Below are 24,536 nucleotides of genomic sequence, written 5' to 3'. Positions count from 1 at the left end.
GATTGTTTAGAGAATTTCACTGTTGTGAACTGGGTCATGTTCAGTAGGGCACACAGTAGCAAAATGTTTTAAAGCACTTATTAAGTTCAGCTTGTTTCACTTAGAACAACCAATATACTTATGTAATATAATTGGATTCACATTACACATGGGCTGTTAACTAGTGTTAAGTGCCAAAACACAATACTGACAAGAACACAGGAATTTTATTCCATCTTTAGTGTCATTACATGAACATGGAAATCTAAAATGTATATAGCAATTCTAGGACACAATAGTATAAAAAGTAGGAAGAGTGTGTGCATAGTACGTAAGTTGAATCAGCTATAGTGGAATGTAGGTTCTTGCTTTCACACGTGCAGCCTAATCTTCTCAACGGAATGCACAAGCAGAATGGAAAGTGAGTCCAGTACACAGTATGTATTAAGTGCTCCCCTGACCTCCGCTAAACCTGTAAGTGTCAGCAACATTACAGTTAAGAGATGTATTGTCACTGACTTAACTAGTCTTGAAGTCTGCATGTCAATAATGGGAGTTTACATGGATCAATCAGTCAATTCAAGACAATGGAGACATTTGCACTTTAAAATAAATTTGTTGCAGCGATTCAGTCAAAAAAATTGTCCTGAAAGCGTACCCATAATTTAATTATCCAGACATCTAGATTCCAATATTATGTGCCATATTGCCCTTAACACCCTCTTCCAGTACACTAATTTTATATTGTTACAGTCCCTCACCTTTAGCTGCACTGTGGAGTTTAAGTTAATATTTTTAGGACTGAGTGTCCCACTTGTACTAGAAGCTGTGGCAACATTTACAGTTTAGTCATTTAGCAGATGCTTTTATCCAGAAAGACTTACAGTAGTGAGTGCATATTTTTTCATACTGTTCCCCTGGGGGAATTGAACCCACAACCCTGCTCTACCAACTGAGCCACACAGGCAACAACATGCAAGATGTCAAGAACGCAGCCGCCTAATAGGATCAATCTTTTCGGTTATCTCCTTGAAGGTTCTATCACCAAAGAGGTCTTCAGAATTAATGGCTTTCTCTCTGTCATGACGACAGCAGTACATATGAGAAGTGCAGAGAGGAACAGAGAGGTCTTGTCCCAATATGCTTAAATAGCTTCCTTTCCTTGTTTCCTATCACCACCACAGGAAAAAAACAAAGGTCAGGTAGGCATGGAAAAGAGACTATTGGGTCAGAGCAACAGATGAGTGATCTCCTCCTGATCAACCCAAACATCAATCTTCCTCTGACTCTGGGCATGTTGGACTCATGGAGTAGCCCAAAAACACAAGGTCTGCTCGGGGTGGTATCAGCGGGTGGCCTGGTTTCACAATCTCAAACCCTATGTAGTGGAAAGTCCTGGTAAGGAGTGCTGGAAAGACGTAGAAAACATAGGATTGTTAACGTGACTGTTCAGACAGTCTCTAAATTCAGTTTCCCTTTTTACATTTACATTTTTACATTTTAGTCATTTAGCAGACGCTCTTATCCAGAGCGACTTACAGTAGTGAATGCATACATTTCATACATTTTTTTCTGTGCTGGCCCCCCGTGGGAATCGAACCCACAACCCTGGTGTTGCAAACACCATGCTCTACCAACTGAGCTACAGGGAAGGCCATTTTTCAATGTTAGTGTGCACTTTGCATTATTCCTGATGTTTTTTTTAACACCACTAACGTGACATTCATTTTTATCAATAAATCATTCAACTAATTGAATGTGTCTAATATAAAGCACATAAAACATTTTCATTTTTTATTTCACCTTTATTTAACCAGGTAGGCTAGTTGAGAACAAGTTCTCATTTACAACTGCGACCTGGCCAAGATAAAGCAAAGCAGTGCGACACAAACAACACATGGAATAAACAAGCGTACAGTCAATAACACAATAGAAAAAAAGTCTATATACAGTGTGTGCAAATGGAGTGAGGACTTAAGGCAATAAATAGGCCATAGTAGCGAAGTAATTACAATTTAGCAAATTAACACTGGAGTGATATATGTGCAGCTGATGATGTGCAAGTAGAAATACTGGTGTGCAAAAGAGCAGAAAAGTAAATAAAAACAATATGGGGATGAGGTAGGTAGATTGGATGGGCTAATTACAGATGGACTATGTACAGCTGCAGCAATCAGTTAGCTGCTCAGATAGCTGATGTTTAAAGTTAGTGAGGGAAATGTAAGTCTCCAGCTTCAGCGATTTTTGCAATTTGTTCCAGCCACTGGTAGCAGAGAACTGGAAGGAAAGGCGGCCAAATTAGGTGTTGGCTTTGGGGATGACCAGTGAGATATACCTGTTGTAGCGCGTGCTACGGGTGGGTGTTGTTATCGTGACCAGTGAGCTGAGATAAGGAAGAGCTTTACCTAGCATAGACTTATAGATGACTTGGAGCCAGTGGGTCTGGCGATGAAAATGTAGCGAGGGCCAGCCGAATAGAGCATACAGGTTGCAGTGGTGGGTAGTATATGGGGCTTTGGTAACAAAACGGATGGCACTGTGATAGACTGCATCCAGTTTGCTGAGTAGAGTGTTGGAGGCTATTTTGTAAATGACAAATTTACGTGGGTATGTTTGGCGGCGTGAGTGAAGGAGGCTTTGTTGCGAAATAGGAAGACGATTCTAGATTTAATTTTGGATTGGAGATGTTTAATATGAGTCTGGAAGGAGAGTTTACAGTCTAGCCAGACACCTAGGTATTTGTAGTTGTCCACATATTCTAAGTCAGAACTGTCCAGAGTAGTGATGCTAGTCGGGCGGGCTGGTGCGGCAGCGAACGGTTGAAGAGCATGCATTTAGTTTTACGAGTATTTAAGAGCAGTTGGAGGCCACAGACGGAGTGTTGTATGGCATTGAAGCTCGTTTGGAGGTTTGTTAACAGTGTCCAAGGAAGGGCCAGATGTATACAGTACACATGAAAGAAAATGTGTCTAGACTTCGACATACCTTGATCCACTCTGCTTTTGGAGAACCACAGAAACACATGGCTGACTCCTAACTTTTCTTCCGAGAACATGAGGAGACTGGTGAGTCTGATAAGAGAGAAGAGGGGAAAGAAGATAGGGGTGTATCTCAAATGTAAGTGTTGCTCCTTTGTGTTCCCTTCCATACTCATGTACACTGTAATATACAGGATTCTCCCAAAGTAGTCCTCTGGGGCTCCACCCAGTACAGCACATATCCAAGCTGCAGGATAAGGTTAAATCTAGACTTGGTTTCCTCTATTGCAATCGCCCCTCACCCCAGCTGCCAAACTAACCCTGATTCAGATGACCATCCTACCCATGCTAGATTACGGAGACGTAATTTATAGATCGGCAGGTAAGGGTGCTCTCGAGCGGCTAGATGTTTTGTACCATTTGGAACGAGCTGCAAAAAACACTCAAACTGGACCGTTTTATCTCCATCACTACATTTGAAGACTCAATCATGGACACTCTTACTGACACTTGTGGCTGCGTCAGGTGCTGTATTATTGTCTCTACCTTTTTGCCCTTTGTGCTGTTGTCTGTGCCCAACAATGTTTGTACCATGTTTGTGCTGCCACTGTGTTGTGCTACTACCATGTTGTCATGTTGTGTTGCTACCGTGCTGTGTTGTCATGTTGTGTTGTTGTCTTAGGTCTCTCTTTATGTAGTGGTGTCTCTTGTCGTGATGCGCGTTTTGTCCTACATTTTTATTTCTAATCGTCCCCGCAGGAGGCCTTTTGTCTCTTGAAAAGCCATCATTGTAAATAATAATTTGTTGTTTGTTTGTTGTTGTTTGAAAGTGCATGTTTTTTCATTTAAAATCTTTAAAATGTATTTTTTTAGACTTAATTCCAGCCTTACTGATGGCATAATGCATGGTTATAACAGGTGTATGTATGCATGACTATAAAGCCAGCGAGGATAGATGGCAGTTCCTCCTCACCCCTCTTTGCTGCCCTCAGGGAGTGACCCCTCTGGGATCTCCAGGAAGAGGCTGTCTGGGGTGAACATAGTCTCCCAGCATGCATTGTGTTGCTCGCTCAGCTGGTAGTGAAAGTGCAGGATGGGGAGAGATCCACGCACAGAGGTCATCTGGGTCACTGTCAGCCTTCCATCCTGAGAGAGGGATGCAAAACGTGTTGGCACACTGTTCGATACAGAACTTCCACAGTTATTAGATGGACAAGGTTTCAACCCATAACATATGTCTTTGTCAGCTTTCTATCTAGGAACTAGGTAGGTTACACTTTAGCCTGATCTAGCATCTATCTCAAATAAGGATTCCTGTTGTTATGATTATTGCCTATGAGCGTAATATTTTCTAACCAATGGACCTCCAGCAGAATTACTCTCTTCACCATTGCTGTTTGATTGACACAGTGACTGACATTAACCTATACACATAGCGACATTCACCTGTACACATAGTGACATTAACATGTACACATAGCGATATTAACATGTACACATAGCGATATTAACCTGTAAATTACACATAGCGATATTCAAGCCATTCTCTGCTTGTTCTCCCATTTTGAGTCATTCCAGGCAGTCTAGGATGAAACTTGTCCTTGTGTACAAGGGTTACTTGTTCACTACTAAAAGTAGCAAGGATTAACCTAACTTTAAGAGCATGCTTTTGGGTGTGTGTAGGAATGCTGAGTGTCTTTGGGCTTGTGTCATTTTGTGGTTCACCAGCTTTCTGGGTTAATGAGAGTGGGTTTTGGTGTCTGACACAGTGACCCACATCCCTGAACATGTTAACAAGTAGCTAAACAGACCATGTAAACCGACTGCAGTCTCTCAAATGGTAGATGGAGCATTTATAGCATTTATAGGCTATAAAGCTAAACAGTAAGATGCAATGTATCTTTTGACAAAATGTGCACATTTTTAACATTCATCTTTGGAAAATCCTCATGGTTATTAAAACAGACATCCTTCCTAATTTCTTCCCTTATGACCTATGTGTTTGGATTAGTGAAATTCCGTTTCTAACCCCATTGCTTTAACCAACCCAATTCTCTCAGATCTTTGATTGATAACTTCAATGGAGGAAGAATATATTGTTTGGCTACTGGGATGGGGCCCTATAGGGACTCACTTTGTGAAGGAGCACATGGAGAGGGGGATCCCTGCCAGTCCCTCGCCCACCTGGGATCTTCAGCGGTGGGTGAGGGGCATCAGGAGCACCACAGAGGCCCTGGAGCCTGGCGTTTGGAGCAGCCCATATACGACACCAACATGGGACTGGCGGTACACAGAGCAACAAGGTGAGGTTGAGTAAGTCATGCTAAAGTTATTGTAATATAAGTGGCTTTGGATAGGATGGTCAGTTAGCATATGGTACCAGTTCAAATAAAAACAGTAGAGACACTAGCCTGACCAAAAAAAGCCTTTCACCTCAGAGTGCTATTGTACTGTATATGCAGGCTAGGATTAAAGCTACGTAGCCTATTGTACTTCCAATTCAAAATGTAATGAAGAATGTCAGCAGAGTTTGTTCACTCAAAACACCCCACATTTGGCATGCACACTCAAAACTATAACATGTTTCTATTATTGTACTAAACCAACCTTTAAAAAACTCATTATTTACAGCTCACTGGCAGAGAGGGAATTAGGTCAGGAATTAAGAGCCTGGCTAGGAAACCATGACCTAGTGTGTGCTAGTGGACATGTAACCTCTAACCTGACCTATATACCAGTGGAGGCTGCTGATGGGGAGGAAGGCTCATAATAATGTCTGGAACGGAGCAAATGGAATGGCATCAAACAAATGTATTTGATACCATTCCACTGACTCCGCTCCAGCCATTACCACGAGCCTGTCCTTCCCAATTAAGGTGCCACCAACCTCCTGTCCTGTATACTGAAAACACATCACAACAAGACACCTATAGAACTTTCTATAAAAGTAGGGCTCAGGTCCATCTAGCTATCTAACTGACCACCCACATATTATTAACAGCATCTTAGTGTGCTGCACTGTGGGAGGAGAGAGTCTACTATCCATTCAAGCAAGGGTACTATTTCTGAGTGGCTTATCTAATTCTCTAGGGGGGAGGAGTCTGCATAAAGGAGCGGTTGTGTAACAGGGACAGATCCGGTGGCTGGAATTGTGCTGTGGCAGAGATTCTCATAGTATTGGCCACATACACATGTTTAACAGATGTTATTGCGGGTGTAGCGAAATTCTTGTAACGTTTAAAAAAGGCGACTGAAGGAAAAAAATGATGCAAAGAAACTGCTCTATGCAAAGAACAAAACTATGTTATAGTGATGTAAAATGGAGATGGATTTGCTATTGATATTTTGTCATTGGATAGTGGTTCATTAATCATTCAAATGAAGCTGTTGAGCCAGTAGTCAATAAAAGTGATTCCTGAGGCATGCATGATGCACTGTTTTGAAGAACACTGGGCAACACGGGTTTCAGACTGTCTACAGATGTTGGCCTTATCCCTGTTTTGAATGCATGTACGTTTCACAAATTGGATATTATACCTGGTGACCTACACGAGTCATTATTATCAGATACACAGGTCACAGGATATATAATTTTTTTTAAAACTTCAAATAACAATCACTTTAAGAGGCTAGCTATCTGTAATAGAAATATCTGTTGAAGAAGTGCACAATCTCACCCTTAAAAAAAACAGCATTAATTATTGTAGGAATTACACCAACAGAATAGCTGCAAAAGTGTTGTTGCTCTGTAGAAAGTAAGATATTCCTGTTTTTAGACAGCAGCATATTTCACCATACATTAAGTTTGCAATATTAATTAATATATTTGCTAAATGTTGTCCAAATCATGTAATCAATCTGCTCCGCAAATTATACCATCAATAATATCAGGAATTCTTACCTCTCTTCAGTGGCAGACATTATGAGAAAATAAAAAATAATGAAAAGGGAATTTCTTTACAACCAAAACAATGGCTATTCAATAGAAGCGCCTAGTAGTCCTAAAGACGGTCCTATTTTTCTGTTGCAGGGCAGCGCAGATGGAACTGGACTGCTGTCGGACTCGCCTGTGTGCACCGTGTAAAGACAAACTGGGATCCTGACAGCAGTTCCCTGGTGAGCAATCCGACACATCTCCAGAAGATGGTGCTACAACACCTAACAGTAAAACAAGTATAAAATGCGGAAATCAAAACGTAGTTACAAAAAAAGTATAGAAATGCGGAAATCAAAAGGTAGTTACAAAAAAGTCTAGAAATGCGGAAATCAAAAGGTAGTTACAAAAAAGTCTAGAAATGCGGAAATCAAAACGTAGTTACAAAAAAGTTACCCAAAAACGTCGACACTGTGTTGAAGACGAGCAGCTGCTGAACCCAGCTATCAAAAGTCTCCGTAGTGTAAATGTAACCGACTGAGTAGGCATAGCTATATAGCTCCTGTCACCCAATGGCAGGCCTTCAATGTGCAAAGGTGAGTATTATTGCACAGTTCCTGGAAAAGTTGTCCATTATTACTTGGCAGGGCCTGACGATGTTAGCTAGCTCACTTTAGCGCGCGCTCAGTTGTCATATTTAGCCAGCTAAACTCACTGTAACATTTAATATAATTGATTCATAATGTCAACATGAAAAATAATGACATGTCATATACACCGGTAATACTAATGCACACCAGACCAACGGAAGGCTTGGTTTAGGCATAGCCTGGCATTTTCCAGACCAGGGATGGGCAAACTCCAGTCCTTGGGACGGGTTTTCAAAACATTTTGGGGGATCAGAAGGATCCGGATTCTGTAATCCTCATTTTTGCTATCCAGGACCAAATCGATCTGTCTGTTTTTGAGCCGATTTTCCAGAAAATAATTGGATAGGATCATTCCGATCCGGATACTACAATATCAAGGTCACAGAATCCAGGTGTTCAGTGCTTTGAACAGGCCTACACCTCGCCATCTACTGGACAGGTTGTGTTACTACTTCTTCATTGTCATAGAGAAACAGACATGAGTTAAACAGCTTGGAAAATTCCAGAAAATTATGTCATGGCTTTAGAAGCTTCTGATGGGCTAATTGACATAATTTGAGTCAATTGGAGGTGTACCTGTGGATGTATTTCAAGGCCTGCCTTCAAACTCAGTGCCTCTTTGCTTGACATCATGGGAATATCAAAAGAAATCAGCCGAGACCTCAGAAAAAAAATTGTAGACCTCCACAAGTCTGGTTCATCCTTGGGAGCAATTTCCAAATGCCTGAAGGTACCATGTTCATCTGTATAAACAATAGTACGCAAGTATAAACACCATGGGACCACGCAGCCGTCATACCGCTCAGGAAGGAGACGTGTTCTGTCTCCTAGAGATGAACGTACTTTGGTGCGAAAAGTGCAAATCAATCCCAGAACAACAGCAAAGGACCTTGTGAAGATGCTGGAGGAAACAGGTACAAAGTATCTATATCCACAGTAAACAAGTCCTATATTGACATAACCTGAAAGGCTGCTCAGCAAGGAAGAAGCCACTGCTCCAAAACCGCCATAAAAAAGCCAGACTACGGTTTGCAACTGCACATGGGGACAAAGATCTGACTTTTTTGAGAAATGTCCTCTGGTCTGATGAAACAAATATAGAACTGTTTGGCCATAATGACCATCGTTATGTTTGGTGGAAAAGGGGGAGGTTTGCAAGCCGAAGAACACCATCCCAACCGTGAAGCACGGGGGTGGCAGCATCATGTTATGGGGGTGCTTTTCTGCAGGAGGGACTGGTGCACTTCACAAATAGATGGCAACATTAGAAAGGAAAATTATGTGGATATATTGACGCAACATCTCAAGACATCAGTCAGGAAGTTAAAGCTTGGTCACAAATGGGTCTTCCAAATGGACAATGACCCCAAGCATACTTCCAAAGTTGTGGCAAAATGGCTTAAGGACAACAAAGTCAAGGTATTGGAGTGGCCATCACAAAGCCCTGACCTCAATCCTATAGAAAATTTGTGGGCAGATCTGAAAAAGTGTGTGTGAGCAAGGAGGCCTACAAACCTGACTCAGTTACACAAGCTCTGTCAGGAGGAATGGGCCAAAATTCACCCAACTTATTGTGGGAAGCTTGTGGAAGGCTACCTGAAATATTTGACCCAAGTTAAACAATTTAAAGGCAATGCTACACTCAATTAGTATTTGGTATGTAAACTTCTGACCCACTGGGAATGTGATGAATGAAATAAAAGCTGAAATAAATCATTCTCTCTACTATTAGTCTGACATTTTACGTTCTTAAAATGAAGTGGTGATCCTAACTGACCTAAGACAGGGAATTTTTACTAGGATTAAATGTCAGGAATTGTGAAAAACAGAGTTTTTAAATGTATTTGGCTAAGGTGTATGTAAACTTCCGACTTCAACTGTATATCATTACATATTTGTGATAACTAATATATAATTACTGATATACACTACCGGTCAAAAGTTTTAGAACACCTACTCATTCAAGGGTTTTTCTTAATTAAAAAATAATAATTCTACAATGTAGAATAATAGTGAAGACATCAACTCTATGAAATAACACAAATGGAATCATGTAGTAACCAAAAAAGTTAAACAATTCAAAATAGATTTTAGATTCTTCAAAGTAGCCACCCTTTGCTTTGATGACAGCTTTGTACACTCTTGGCATTCTCTCAACCACCTTCATGAGGTAGTCACCTGGAATGCATTTCAATTAACAGGTGTGCCTTTTTAAAAGTTAATTTGTGGAATTTCTTTCCTTCTTAATGCATTTGAGCCAATCAGTTATGTTGTGACCAGGTAGGGGCGGTTTATAGAAGATAGCCCTATTTGGTAAAATACCAAGTCCATATTATGGCAAGAACAGCTCAAATAAGCAAAGAGAAACAACAGTCCATCATTACTTTAAGACATGAAGGTCAATCAATACGGAAAATATCCAGAACTTTGAACGTTTCTTCAAGTGCAGTCGCAAAAACCATCAAGCGCTATGATGAAACTGGCTCTCATGAGGACCGCCACAGGAATGGAAGACCCAGAGTTACCTCTGCTGCAGAGGATAAGTTCATTAGAGTTACCAGCCTCAGAAATTGCAGCTCTGTCACGTCCTGACCAGTATAAGGGTTATTTGTTATTGTAGTTTGGTCAGGACGTGGCAGAGGGTATTTTGGTTATGTGTTTCGGGGTGATGGTTTATGTAGTAGGGTGTTAGATTTATTATTTCCGGGTTTTGGTTTATGTTCTATGTTTTGTATTTCTATGTTCTTTCTGGTTTGTGGTATTTCTATGTGTAGGTTAATGGGGGGTTGGACTCTCAATTGGAGGCAGGTGCTTTCTCGTTGCCTCTGATTGAGAGTCCTATATATGGGTAATTGTTTGGTGTAGTGTTGTGGGAGATTGTTTCTTGTTTTGCCTGTGTGAGCATGACAAGACTATTTTGTTGTTCGTGCATTCTTCATTTTGTTATTTTGGTGTCCTCTTTATTTTAAAATAAATAACAAGATGAGCATCCACATTCCTGCTGCGTTTTGGTCCTCTATTCCCGACGACAACCGTTGCAAGCCCAAATAAATGCTTTACACAGTTCAAGTAACAGACACATCTCAACATCAACTGTTCAGTGGAGACGGTGTGAATCAGGCCTTCATGGTCGAATTGCTGCAAAGAAACCACCAATAAGAAGAAGAGATTTGCTTGGGCCAAGAAACACGAGCAATGGACATTAGACCAGTGGAAATATGTCCTTTGGTCTGGAGTCCAAATTTGAGATTTTTGGTTCCAACCACCGTGTCTTTGTGAGACGCGGTGTGGGTGAACAGATGATCTCCGCATGTGTATTTCCCACCGTAAAGCATGGAGGAGGAGGTGTTATGGTGTGGGGGTGCTTTGCTGGTGACATTGTCTGTGATTTATTTACAGCATTCTGCAGCGATACGCCATCCCATCTGGTTTGGGCTTAGTGGGACTATCATTTGTTTTTCAACAGGACAATGACCCAACACACCTCCAGGCTGTGTAAGGGCTATTTGACCAAGAAGGAGAGTGATGGAGTGCTGCATCAGACGACCTGGCTTCCAGAATCACCCGACCTAAACCAAATTGAGATGGTTTGGGATGAGTCGGACCACATAGTGAAGGAAAAGCAGCCAACAAGTGCTTAGCACGTGGGAACTCCTTCAAGACTGCTGGAAAATCATTCCAGGTGAAACTGGTTGAGAGAATGCCAAGAGTGTGCAAAGCTGTCATCAAGGCAAAGGATGGCTATTTGAAGAATCTCAAATATAAAATATATTTTGATTTGTTTAACACTTTTTTTGGTTTCTACATGATTCCATGTGTTATTTCATAGTTTTTATGTCTTCACTATTATTCTACAATACAATGTAGAAAATAGTAAAAATAAAGAAAAACCCTTGAATGAGTAGGTGATCTAAAACTTTGACCGGTAGTGTATATGATATATAATTATTTATATTTGCATCATTTATATTTCTGCATCTAAGCTAAGGTCAGTTTTGACACTTGGCAAGTTTGACCCCCTGATATGGCTCAAATTTTGGCAAACACAAACCAGCCTTACTTACAGATAGATACCTTGAATGATAAAGATGATAGCCAAAAACGATCCATGTTGATGTAACAAAGTTATACAATATAATAGTTAGATTATCTCCTCCGTTTTGTTGTAGCTAAATAATACTTCTCCGTCCAACCTTTTAGGTGCTAGTGGATTCAAGCTCCTCCATGAATGAGACATGCTATGATTCCGATGACAAAATAACATGGTTGGATGCTGTTAAACAGCTCTTTGATAACTTCGCAACTAGAAGCATGGCGTACAATTTTCATCATGTCATTGGCTTGGTGAAGTTTGACTCATCAGTTAAAACTCTCTACACATTTACAGAGACTCTGGAGACCTTCAAGGTAAATATATTTTCTAATTTCTATTTTATGAATGCAAAATAGCGACGGGGGTGATTTCAATAAGATCCAGTCAAGTACTTACTGTACTGAGATCACATACGTACTCCCCTCAAACCTGTTTTAAAGACTGAAACTGAGACTCAGCAATATGATGTTGCCACGAGCAGCACTGTACATGTTACAGATGAGCGTGATGCACTCAGTGTCACGACTTCTCCCGAAGTCGGTCCCTCTCCTTATTCGGGCGGTCGACGTCACCGGCCTTCTAGCCATCACTGATCCATTTTTCATTTTCCATTTGTTTTGTCTTGTTTTCCCACACACCTGGTTTTCATTCCATCATTACGTATTGTGTATTTGACCCTCTGTTCCCCCCATGTCTTTCTGTGGTATTGTTTGTTTGTAAGTGCTTGTGCACATGTGTACTGATGCGCGTCGGGTTTTGTACCCATGTCGATTATTTCTTTATGCCGTTGGTTTTGGAATTAAACTGCTCCGGCTATTTACCTAGTTCTGCTCTACGGCGTCTGACTTCACTGCCACCAGTTACGCACCCCTTACACTCAGAGGATCTGCATGTGTATGGAGGCGCTTCAAATTGTCCCCATGTGGTGGTTTTTGTGTGCGTTGCTGACGCTACCGTTCAATCAGGGATTTTGTGGCATTCATGATATCATTCTTTAGCATGCATCTGCAAACGTCACATAATATTAGAGATATTAGTAGATATTTTTGGCACTTACAGGAACACGTACACAATCTGGAGGCCAGTGGATGCACTGTGCTGTATGATGCCTTGAAACGTGGCATGTCTCAACTGAAAAAAGTTGGAGAGCAGTTTCCAGACTGCAGACTTCGCATCATATGTCTCACAGATGGGAATGATGATGGGTAAATAGAATGATACTTTTTCAGTGTGTAAAACAGTGATTACCTTGATGTTACATTCATTGCGTTAACACAAAGGTATTGTTCGATTGGATTGATTGGTTAATAATTCTATCCGTAGATCAATGACCGAACCAGATGCTGTCACAACCAAACTGATGAGCCATAACATTGTTGTTGATGCCATCGTTGTTGGAAAGGTGGACAACAACGTGCTGCGTGGAATCAGCAATGCAACAGGTACTGTATAATGTCTAAAGAGATTCTGGTTTATATCCCAGCAGTGGACGTACGCCATCATCATGATGTCTTCTTGTGGTTGAAATATGGACACAAAATCAGAATGAATGCATTTTGTTGAATAATTTCTCATTGTTATATTATTTTGGCCTGACTGCACACAAGAACGCAAGCAAAACATTAAATGTTTCGACATGAAGTTTACTGCAGTTGGGATAAAACATTTTTTGAAGGAAAAGCTTTTCGTGTCAGTATTCAATATCATAATATTACAGTTTATCGTAATATAGATGACAAATTACGCATATTTTGTAACAGGGTTGTAAAGGGTTTAAAATCTAGACTTACTTGGTTTCTATATCACTAGTGGTGTGGTTTTCATTTTGATGCATCCTTTTACAGCCAGTTTGCATTCCCTTGGAAGTTTGAATTGCATTTGGTTAAATGAAGATGACAGCAGTCTACAGTCTAATAAAATGTGAGGCAGCCATTGGGTGTTTTTTGAGCCCCTACATAACAATGTCGTATTTTATACATATTTGCATATTATACATATTTATACATATTCAAACCATCCATGGCTTTTAGGAGGGTGTTGTTTCAAACCATCCATGGCTTTTAGGAGGGTGTTGTTTCAAACCATCCATGGCTTTTAGGAGGGTGTTGTTTCAAACCATCCATGTCTTCTTGTAGAAGGGTGTTGTTTCAAACTCTCCATGTCTTGTAGGAGGGTGTTGTTTCAAACCATCCATGGCTTTTAGGAGGGTGTTGTTTCAAACCATCCATGGCTTTTAGGAGGGTGTTGTTTCAAACCATCCATGGCTTTTAGGAGGGTGTTGTTTCAAACTCTCCATGTCTTTTAGGAGGGTGTTGTTTCAAACCAGAGACGAGTAAAGCTGGTCTGAAGCTTTTTGAAATGGAAACTGTTCTGTCTTTGGAGATGAGGAAGCTGAAGAAGAAATTGGACATATCCTACATTAGGAGCGAGGTACGATCTATTAAACAAAAACTATTCAAATAGGACATATGTTTCCATATATTCTATATAAAATAATACCATTCTTGATCTTTATTTTACTCTACTTTATTCTACTCTTATTATTATCTATCCTGATGCCTAGTCACTTTACCCTGCCTTGATGTACATACCTCAAATACCTCATACCCCTGCACATTGATCTGGTACTTCCTGTATATAGTTCCATTCTTGTGTATTTTATTCCTCTTGTGTTTCTATTTGTATGATTTTTAAAAACTTTGCATCGTTAGGAAGGGCTCGTAAACAAACATTTCACGGTAAAGTTGCATGTGACAAATAACCTTTTATTTTATTTGATTTAAATATGTACGTTCATAACATTGATCTTAAAACGAATTGTACTGAACAATGCTCATTTGCCTGTACAGAGCATTCTAGTTGCTCTCTTCGCCAACCGAGGTTATGATGAGAAGCCAGAGGTTGCTCTGCCAAGTCAACTAAACGATAAAGTGACTGGGACAGAGAAGTACGAGCAGTTCCATTATCAGCATGTCATTCTGGGATGACAGAGTCATTTACTTCCACTACTAAATACTATTCTAGTAAACCACTCTTATGCTCAAGAAGCATTTATATAATGTTGAAATTGAGGTAAACTACTGTATTGCTCTAACAAAACGAATATGTCACAAAATAGTGATCCAGGAATCCAAGAGCAGCTGCTTTTTGGAGAAGGACAAACGCCTTCTGGAAGAGCTGAAGAGCCTGCACTGTGACCCACATCCATTCTGCACTGTTTTGCCTTCAGAGTCAGACTTTAGTAAGTAAACATTATTGGGGTATTGTGTTAAGTGTTATTGATCTGGTAACACTTAGTATAAATATACTTTTCATAATGCTTTATAATAACATTGTTAATGCTTGTTATAAACTGGGTGGTTGAAGCCCTGATTGCTGATTGGATGACAGCCGTGGTATATCAGACCGTATACCATGGGTATGATGAAACATGTATTTTTACTGCTCTAATTACATTGGTAACCAGTTTATAATAGCAATAAGGACCTCGGGGGTTTGTGGTATATGGCCAATATACCACGGCTAAGGGCTGTATCCAGGCACTGCATTGCATCGTGTGTAAGAACAGCCCTTAGCCATGGTATATTGGCCATATACCACACCCCCTCGTGCCTTATTGCTAGGTGTCTGGTTAGACTGTAAGCTCTCCTTCCAGACTCACATCAAACATCTCCAATCTAAAGTTAAATCTAGAATTGGCTTCCTATTTCGCAAACAAAGCATCCTTCACTCATGCTGCCAAACATACCCTCGTAAAACTGACCATCCTACCGATCCTCGACTTCGGCGATGTCATTTACAAAATAGCCTCCAATACCCTACTCAATAAACTGGATGCAGTCTATCACAGTGCCATCCGTTTTGTCACCAAAGCCCCATATACTACCCACCACTGCGACCTGTACGCTCTCGTTGGCTGGCTCTCGCTTCATACTCGTCGACAAACCCACTGGCTCCAGGTCATCTACAAGACCCTGCTAGGTAAAGTCCCCCCTTATCTCAACTCACTGGTCACCATAGCAGCACCCACCTGTAGCACGCGCTCCAGCAGATATATCTCTCTGGTCACCCCCAAAGCCAATTCCTCCTTTGGCCGTCTCTCCTTCCAGTTCTCCGCTGCCAGTGACTGGAACGAACTACAAAAATCTCTGAAACTGGAAACACTTATCTCCCTCACTAGCTTTAAGCACCAGCTGTCCGATCAGCTCACAGATCACTGCACCTGTACATAGCCCATCTATAATTTAGCCCAAACAACTGCCCCTTCCCCTACTGTATTTATTTATTTATTTATTTATTTTGCTCCTTTGCACCCCATTATTTCTATTTCTACTTTGCACTTTCTTCCACTACAAATCTACCATTCCAGTGTTTTACTTGCTATATTGCATTTACTTTGCCACCATGGCATTTTTTGCCTTTACCTCCCTTATCTCACCTCATTTGCTCACATTGTATATAGACTTATTTTTCTACTGTATTATTGACTGTATGTTTGTTTTACTCCATGTGTAACTCTGTGTTGTTGTATGTGTCGAACTGATTTGCTTTATCTTGGCCAGGTTGCAATTGTAAATGAGAACTTGTTCTCAACTTGCCTACCTGGTTAAATAAAGGTAAAATAAAAAATATATAAAAAATTGCTTAAATATAGTCTACATGGACCATGACCATAACAGCCTCAAGTTATTGGTTTGTTTGCTTGACTGGTCAAATCAACTTCCCATCCACATGACCAGTTGGTTATTATGTGAATCATTTTGCAGAATATTGTCTAAAACATTTAAATCCTGTGATTCCATATCTATTCAGCGTTTTGGAAGATTCTCATGCAAGGCCCTCCTGAAACACTTTATGAGGATGGAGTCTTTGAGCTGTACTGTCAGTTTGGAGCTGACTACCCCGTCAAACCTCCACTTGTGCGCTTTGTCACACCTGTATCCTTCTACACAATGAATACATGAAGACAGTGTATTTATTCTTATTACCTAAGTCATACATTTTCAAATTCTATCCAGTTGATTGATGCTTTTTTCCATCATGAAAAATCATTTTTAATTTTTTTGGGTATTTTACCCAATTTCAATCTTGTCTCATCGCTGCAACTCCCCAACGGGCTCGGGAGGCAAAGGTCAAGTCATGCGTCCTCTGAAACATGACCCGCCTAACAGCGCTTCTTAACACCCGCCCGCTTAACCCGGAAGACCGCCGCACCAATGTGTCGGAGGAAACACTTCAACTGACTACCGAAGTCAGCCTGCAGGTGCCCGGCCCACCACAAGGAGTTGCTAGAGCACGATGAGCCAAGTAAAGCCCCCCCCCGGGCCAAACCCTCCCCTTACCCGGACGACGCTGCGCCAATTGTGCGCCACCCTATGGGATTCCCGATCACGGCTGGTTGTGATACAGCCCGGGATTGAACCCGGTCTGTAGTGACTCCTCTAGCACTGCGATGCATTGCCTTAGACCACTGCTCACTCGGGAGGCCATGAAAAATCCTTAATGTGGACAAAGGTGTACCACTGCAACATAAACAGTGTGGGTCGTATCTGCCACAACATATTTGACCGCAGCTACAATGCTCACATAACCATGAGAGAGATCTTGGATGCTGTATATGGGCTGCTCATCGTTCTTGAACCCCAAGATCCACTGAACAGGTTGGCTTCACGTTATTTGATGACCACACTGAATACAAGAGTGGTGTTAACTCTGATTCTAAAATCAAAAATGAAAAGTAGGAAATAGTGTATTATATTTATTAGTGTATAGTAGTATATTGAATTCATATACCTACATTTTATCTGAATGAAAATGTCTTGTAAAAGTATTTTGGCAGAGGAATACCTGATCAGCAGATGCAAGTATGAAGAAGAGGCCAAGAAAAACACAGAGGAAGTTGCAGGCCATTCATTGGATGACATGGAGAAGGTGAATGCACTTATCTAATTATGTTTATCTTTGTAAGCTCTGCTACATCTTTTATTAGGGGCACTTGTGTGTAAAAAGAGGTGGATTCACTTTTCAGACATTTCTGTGTAAAACTGACATATCACAGTCTACGTCAGTGGTTCCCAAACTTTTTATAGTCCCGTACCCCTTCAAACATTAAACCTCCAGCTGCGTACCCCCTCTAGCACCAGGGTCAGTGCACTTTCAAATGTTGTTTTTTTGCCATCATTGTGTAAGCCTGCCACACACACACACTATACGATTTATACGACACACACACACTATACGACCTTTATTAAACATAAGAATGAGTGTGAGTTTTTGTCACAACCCGGCTCGTGGGAAGTGACAAAGAGCTCTTATAGGACAAGGGCACAAATAATAATATTATAATAATAATCAATCATTTTGCTCTTTATTTAGCCATCTTACATTTAAAACCTTATTTATTCATCAATAATTGTGAATAACTCACCACAGGTTAATGAGAAAGGTGTGCTTGAAAGGATGCACCTAACTCTGCAATGTTGGGTTGTATTAGAGAGAGTCTCAGTATTAAATCATTTCCCACACACAGTCTTTGTGTCACGCCCTGACCATAGAGAGCCTTTTTATTCTCTATTTTGGTTAGGTCGGGGTGTGACTAAGGGGGGTGTTCTGGTCTAAGTTATTTATTTCTATGTTGGCCTGGTATGGTTCCCAATCAGAGGCAGCTGTTTATCGTTGTCTCTGATTGGGGATCATATTTAGACAGCCATTTCCCCACTGTGTTTTGTGGGATCTTGTTAATGTGTAGTTACCTTTGAGCACGCCGTAGCTTCACGTGTCATATATTCTTTATTGTTTTTTTTTTGTGCGGTTGACTTATAATAAAAAGATGTCGAACCGATTTCACGCTGCGCTTTGGTCTGAATGTTCCTACGACAATCGTGACACTTTGCCTGTATTTAGTTTTCATGCTAGTGAGGGCCGATAATCCACTCTCATATAGGTACGTGGTTGCAAAGGGCATCGGTGTCTTAACAGCGCGATTTGACAAGACAAGAAGCTGAGCTCAGCCCTATTCAGAAATCTGTCAGTGGCTTCTGATTAAATTCAATTTTCACAGAACCGCTTGTTGCAATTTCGATGAGGCTCTCTTGTTCAGATATCGGTAAGTGAACTGGAGGCAGGGCATGAAAGGGGTAACGAACCTGCGTAATTGCGCGCCCAGCTCACTCAGGTGCTTCGCTAGATCACATTTGACATTGTCCGTAAGCTTGAGTTCATTTGCACACAAAATATCATACAATGATGGAAAGACCTGTGTGTTGTCCTTGTTAATGCAGACAGAAAGGAGCTCCAACTTCTTAATCATAGCCTCAATTTTGTCCCGCGTATTGAATATAGTTGCGGAGAGTCCCTGTAATCCTAGATTCAGATCATTCAGGCGAGGAAAAAACATCACCCAGACAGGCCAGTTGTGTGAGAAACTCATGCAAGTGGTCAGACAAGTGAAAATTATGGTCAGTAAGAACTTTAAGCTCGTCTCTCAATTCCAAAAAAACGTGTCAATACTTTGCCCCTTGATAACCAGCGCACTTCTGTATGTTGTAAAAGCGTTACATGGTCGCTGCCCATATCATTGCATAATGCAGAAAATACACGAGAGTTCAGGGGCCTTGCTTTAACAAAGTTAACCATTTTCACTGTAGTGTCCAAAACATCTTTCAAGCTGTCCGGCATTCCCTTGGCAGCAAGAGCCTCTCGGTTGATGCTGCAGTGTACCCAAGTGGCGTCGGGAGCAACTGCTTGCACTCGCGTTACCACTCCACTATGTCTCCCTGTCATGGCTTTTGCGCCATCAGTACAGATACCAACACATCTTGACCACCAAAGTCCATTTGATGTCACAAAGCCGTCCAGTACTTAAAAAATATCCTCTCATGTTGTCCTGGTTTCCAGTGATTTGCAGAAGAGGATGTCTTCCTTAATTGACCCCCCATAAACGTAACAGACATATACCAGGAGCTGTGCCAAGCCCGCCACGTCTGTTGACTCAGTCAGCTGTAACGCATATAATTCACTGGCTTGTATGCGAAGGAGTAATTGTTTCAAAACATCTCCTGCCATGTCACTGATGCGTCGTGAAACAGTGTTGTTTGATGAAGTCATTGTCTGTATAGTTTTTTGGACCTTTTCCCCCAGCATTGTCCCAGCCATATCCGAGGCAGAAGGAAGAATTAAGTCCTCCACAATAGTATGGGGTTTGCCTGTCCTAGCCACTCAGTAGCTCACCATATAAGATGCTTCTAGCCCCTTCTTATTAATGGTATCTGTAACTTTTATACATGTCTTACTACTCGAAAGTCGTCTTTATTCTCGCTCAAAAACTCCCATGGCATATTTTTCAAATTGTCATGTTTCGCTTCTAAATGTCTGCGCAAGAGTGAAGGTTTCCTGCGAGAGAGTAACGGTTAATGTGATTGGATGTTAATTATTTGACTAGGCTACCTGTATTTGACATTGTGTTGTTATTTTGCTGAACACTAGATGGTTTAATGTTATTTTTGGCAGTGAAACGAGGCTACTCAGGCAAGAAAAAAACGTCACTCAAATGTATAGTCCCATTGGAAAATATAAATGTACTGTTTGAAAATGTGAAGAATCCTATTATTTTTTTAAAAAAAATTTAAATGTACCCCCGACGGCATTTGTACGTGTACCCCAGTTTGGAAATACCTGGTCTACTTTACCAGTTTCTCAGATACATTTATTTTAACAGCAACCCCTTTAATGTAACAGTTTATTCAGGGTTTGATAATCCTTTCCTTTTAAATTTACAGGAATTGTTGGGTGAAGAGTTGACTGAGAAGTTCATACCCTCACACTTGATTTGTCCACTAACCAACAAGATGTTTGTTGACCCAGTGAAGAACCAGGAGGGAACCGTGTACGAGCGAAAGGCCATTGAGAAACATCTGAAGAGGTAAGCTGGTTATTCATATTGATAAGTCGTTATTTATGATTCATAATTAACGTGTTACTTTTATAAAGTAATCCAAAAATATTAAGCAAATGTCGTTATGTGCGTTTTTTTCATCGGCTGCTTCTGAGTTTGTTTAAACACAGGTCACATTCATGTAATTCTTAATTCTTTCCTTACTTAGATTTATGTGTATTTGAGTATATGTTGTGAAACTGTTAGATATTGCTGAACTGTTGGAGCTAGAAACACAAACATTTCGCTACACCTGCAATAACATCTGCTAAACACGTGTATGTGACCAATAACATTTGATTTGATTTGTATTAATTGTGGGCTCAAATATTAGCAAATGACTGTTAGTTTATTTATAAAATAAATGTTTCTCATCCCTTGCATGCAGAACTGAAATAACACATTGCTAGCAACTATGTGACAGTTCGGTGTCAGTAGTTTTTGTGTCTTATTGCAATAGGCTTAGACATTTAACTGATTGACAATTCTTCAAACAGGAAAGTCTTCACCTACTGTAAAAATGTAAAATGAATTAACTAATTCAATGAATTATTTGACCACTATTTTTTGAGAATGGTTTACTGTCTTCCCAACTTTTACAGGACATGGATTGGGACTGATCCCAAAACAAACAAGTTACTGACATTAACTGACCTCAAGCCATACCAAGACATGAGAAAAATGGTGAGGGACTATCACAAACAGCAAATTCAGTAGACAGATGTTTAAAACACAATGTGGTTGCCAAAATGTAGCATTCCTGCCTTGTAGCCTACACATTTTGGTGAAACATGATAATGATGATGGGAACTAATGTTACACCACCCATTGGGTATTGAAGTATGCTAACAATTGTATGTAAACTACATGACCAAAAGTATCTGGACACTTGTCAAAAATCTCGTTCTAACATCATGGGCATTAATATGGAGTTGGTCCCCCTTTTGCTGCTATAACAGCCTCCACTCTTCTGGGAAGGCTTTTCAATAGATGTTGGAACATTGCTGCGGGGACTTGCTTCCATTCAGCCACAAGAGCATTAGTGAGGTCGAGCACTGGTGTTAGGCGACCAAGGCCTTTCTCCTCCGATTGCTGAGTTTGGCCGGGCGGCAATCTCTAGAAAGAGTCTTGGTGTTTCCAAACTTCTTCCATTTAAGAATGATGGAGGCCACTGTGTTCTTGGGGACCTTCAATGCTGCAGAAATGTTTTGGTACCCTTCCCCAGATCTTTGTCTCGACACAATCCTGTCTGTGAGCTCTATGGACAATTCCTTCGACCTCATGGCTTGGTTTTTGCTCTGACATGCACTGTCAACTCTGGGACCTTATATAGACAGGTGTGCGCCTTTCCCAATCATGTCCAAACAATTAAATTTATCATAGGTGGACTCCAAATCAAGTTGTAGAAACATCTCGAGGATGATCAATGGAAACAGGATGCACCGGAGCTCAATTTCGAGTCTCATAGTAAAGGGTCTAAAAGCGTATGTAAATAAGGTATTTCTGTTTTTTATTTGTAATACATTTGCAAAAATTTCTAAATACGCTTTGTCATTATGGGGTATTATTTGTAGATTGCTGAGAATAATTTAATGTATTATCCATTTAAGAATAAGGCTGTAACGTAACGAAATGTGGAAATAGTCAATGGGTCTGAATACTTTCTGAAGGCACTGTATGTATACTGTAGCTCAGAAAGCAATACTAAGTGTATGTTGTGTAGTAAGCTGTTAGTAGCCCATGTGCCTCACCCTAATAATTTGGTCCCTTTCTCCTTCATAACTTAGCCTACTGTTCTGACTTGGTTGTGCACATGTAGCCTATAGCATGCTTTAGAGAAATGTCATCATTAAATATCGCAGGGAAAAATGGCGCTGAGGTGGATGGTTGACGTTTTACATGCCCGTAACCAATTCTGCTATTTTATTCCGTTTTTTTTGCATTGTTTGTAACTTATTTTGTAACTTATTTTGTACATAATACTGCTGCTACCATCTCATATGACCGAAAATAACTTCTGGACACCACCATAGTCCCTGTGCCCTAGGAAACGAAGGTAACCTGCCTATATGATTACCGCCCCTTAGCACTCACGTCAGTAGCCATGAAGTACTTTGAAAGGCTGGTCATGGCTCACATCAACAGCATCCTCCCGGATACCCTAGACCCTCTCCAATTCCCCAACAGATCCACAGATGACGCAATCTCAATCGCACTCCACACTGCCCTTTCCCACCTGTACAAAAGGAACACCTATTTGAGAATGCTGTTCATTGACTACAGCTCAGCGTTCAACACCATAGTGCCCACGAACTCAACACTAAGCTAAGGATCCTGGGACTAAACACCTCCCTCTGCAACTGGATCCTGGACTTCCTGACTGGCCGCCCCCAGGTGGTAAGGGTAGGCAACAACATGTCTGCCATGCTGATCCTCAACACTGGGACCCCTCAGGGGTGTGTACTTAGTCCCCTCCTGTACTACCTGTTCACCCACGACTGCATGGCCAAACACGACTCCAACACCATCATTAAGTTTGCTGACAACACAACAGTGGTAGGCCTGATCACCGACAACAATGAGACAGCCTATAGGGAGGAGGATAGAGAACTGGCAGTGTGGTGCCAGGACAACAACCTCTCCCTCAATGTGACCAAGACAAAGGAGCTGATCGTGGACTGCACGAAAAGGAGGGCCGAATAGGCCCACATTAACATCAACAGGGCTGTAGTGGAGCGGGTCGAGAGTTTCAAGTTCCTTGGTGTCCACATCACCAACGATCTATCATGGTCCAAACACACCAAGACAGTTGTGAAGAGGGCACGACGAAACCTTTTCCTCCTCAGGAGGCTGAAAAGATTTGGCATGGGTCCCCAGATCCTCAAAAAGTTCTACAGCTGCACCATCGAGAGCATCCTGACCGGTTGCATCACCACCTGGTATGGCAACTGCTCGGCATCTGACCGTAAGGCGCTACAGAGGGTTGTGCGTACGGCCCAGTACATCACTGGGGCCAAGCTTCCTGCAATCCAGGACCTATATAATAGGCGGTGTCAGAGGAAAGCCCATAAAAATGTCAGACACTCCAGTCACCCAAGTCATAGACTGTTTTCTCTGCTACCGCACAGCAAGGGGTACCGGAGCACCAAGTCTAGGACCAAAAGGCTCCGTAACATCTTCTACCCCCAAGCCGTTAGCTGAACAATTAATCAAGTGGCCACCGTACTAATACATTGACGACCCCCCCCCCCCCCCCCCCATTTGTTTTGTACACTGCTGCTACTCGCTGTTTATTATCTATGCATAGTCACTTCACCCCTACCTACATGTACAAATTCCCTCTAACCTGTACCCCCGCACACTGACTCGGTAACGGTACCCCCTGTATATAGCCTCGTTATTGTTATGTTATTGTGTTACTTTTATAATTTTTTTACTTTAGTTTATTTGGTAAATATTTTCTTAACTCTTCTTGAACTGCACTGTTGGTTAAGGGCTTGTAAAGAAGCATTTCATGGTAAGGTCTACACTTGTTGTATTCGGCACATGTGACAAATAAAGTTTGATTTGATTTGTAAGGGCTTTCATTATGTGTTTATATGCCCCTTTTATTTATTATACAGTTCTGACTTAGTGTACAGGGAGAATACTGTTATCATATGTTACGAGTTTGTAAAACGTACAATATATATGATGTATTTTCTAAACGTACAATATTTTACAAATTTGTCAAACGTAACACACTATATATACAAAAGTATGTAAGTATGTGGACACCCCTTCAAATTAGTGGATTCGGCTATTTCCACCACACCAGTTGCTGACAGGTGTATAAAATAGAGCACATAGCCATGCAATCTCCATAGACAAACACTTGCAGCAGAATGGCTTTACTGAAAAGCTCAGTGACCTTCGACATGGTACCGTCATAGGATGCAAACTTTCCAACAAGTCACTTCGTCAAATTTCTGCCCTGCTAGAGCTGCCCTGGTCATCTGTAATTGCTGTTATTGTGAAGTGGAAACGTCAA

The 24,536-nt window shown here is 41.1% G+C and overlaps 1 protein-coding gene and 1 pseudogene across 3 annotated transcripts in view; one reads left to right on the top strand and one right to left on the bottom strand.

Moving 5' to 3' along the window:
* Window positions 1–187: 187 nt before the first annotated feature.
* Window positions 188–13,875, bottom strand: LOC115166828 (ornithine decarboxylase antizyme 2-like; annotated as a pseudogene).
* LOC115166826 (uncharacterized) overlaps window positions 7,136–24,536 on the top strand; it is a 56,486-nt gene continuing 39,085 nt past the window's right edge. The window contains exons 1-6 of one of the 3 annotated variants that reach the window (XM_029720692.1): window positions 7,136–7,427; window positions 11,682–11,888; window positions 12,634–12,779; window positions 12,898–13,016; window positions 13,880–14,004; window positions 14,424–14,521. In XM_029720692.1, coding sequence (XP_029576552.1) covers window positions 7,404–7,427; window positions 11,682–11,888; window positions 12,634–12,779; window positions 12,898–13,016; window positions 13,880–14,004; window positions 14,424–14,521 — 719 coding nt within the window. In that variant the 5' untranslated portion in view covers window positions 7,136–7,403. Of the gene's footprint in view, window positions 7,428–11,681; window positions 11,889–12,633; window positions 12,780–12,897; window positions 13,017–13,879; window positions 14,005–14,423; window positions 14,522–14,692; window positions 14,816–16,386; window positions 16,512–16,990; window positions 17,235–17,402; window positions 17,506–20,351; window positions 20,495–21,108; window positions 21,191–24,536 lie in introns of those variants that run through there. The other 2 variants (XR_003870372.1, XR_003870373.1) reach the window with 2 other exon arrangements.

Source organism: Salmo trutta, chromosome 29 (assembly GCF_901001165.1).
Source record: "Salmo trutta chromosome 29, fSalTru1.1, whole genome shotgun sequence".
NCBI lineage: Eukaryota > Metazoa > Chordata > Actinopteri > Salmoniformes > Salmonidae > Salmo > Salmo trutta.
This window is presented reverse-complemented; position numbering and strand designations above follow the sequence as displayed.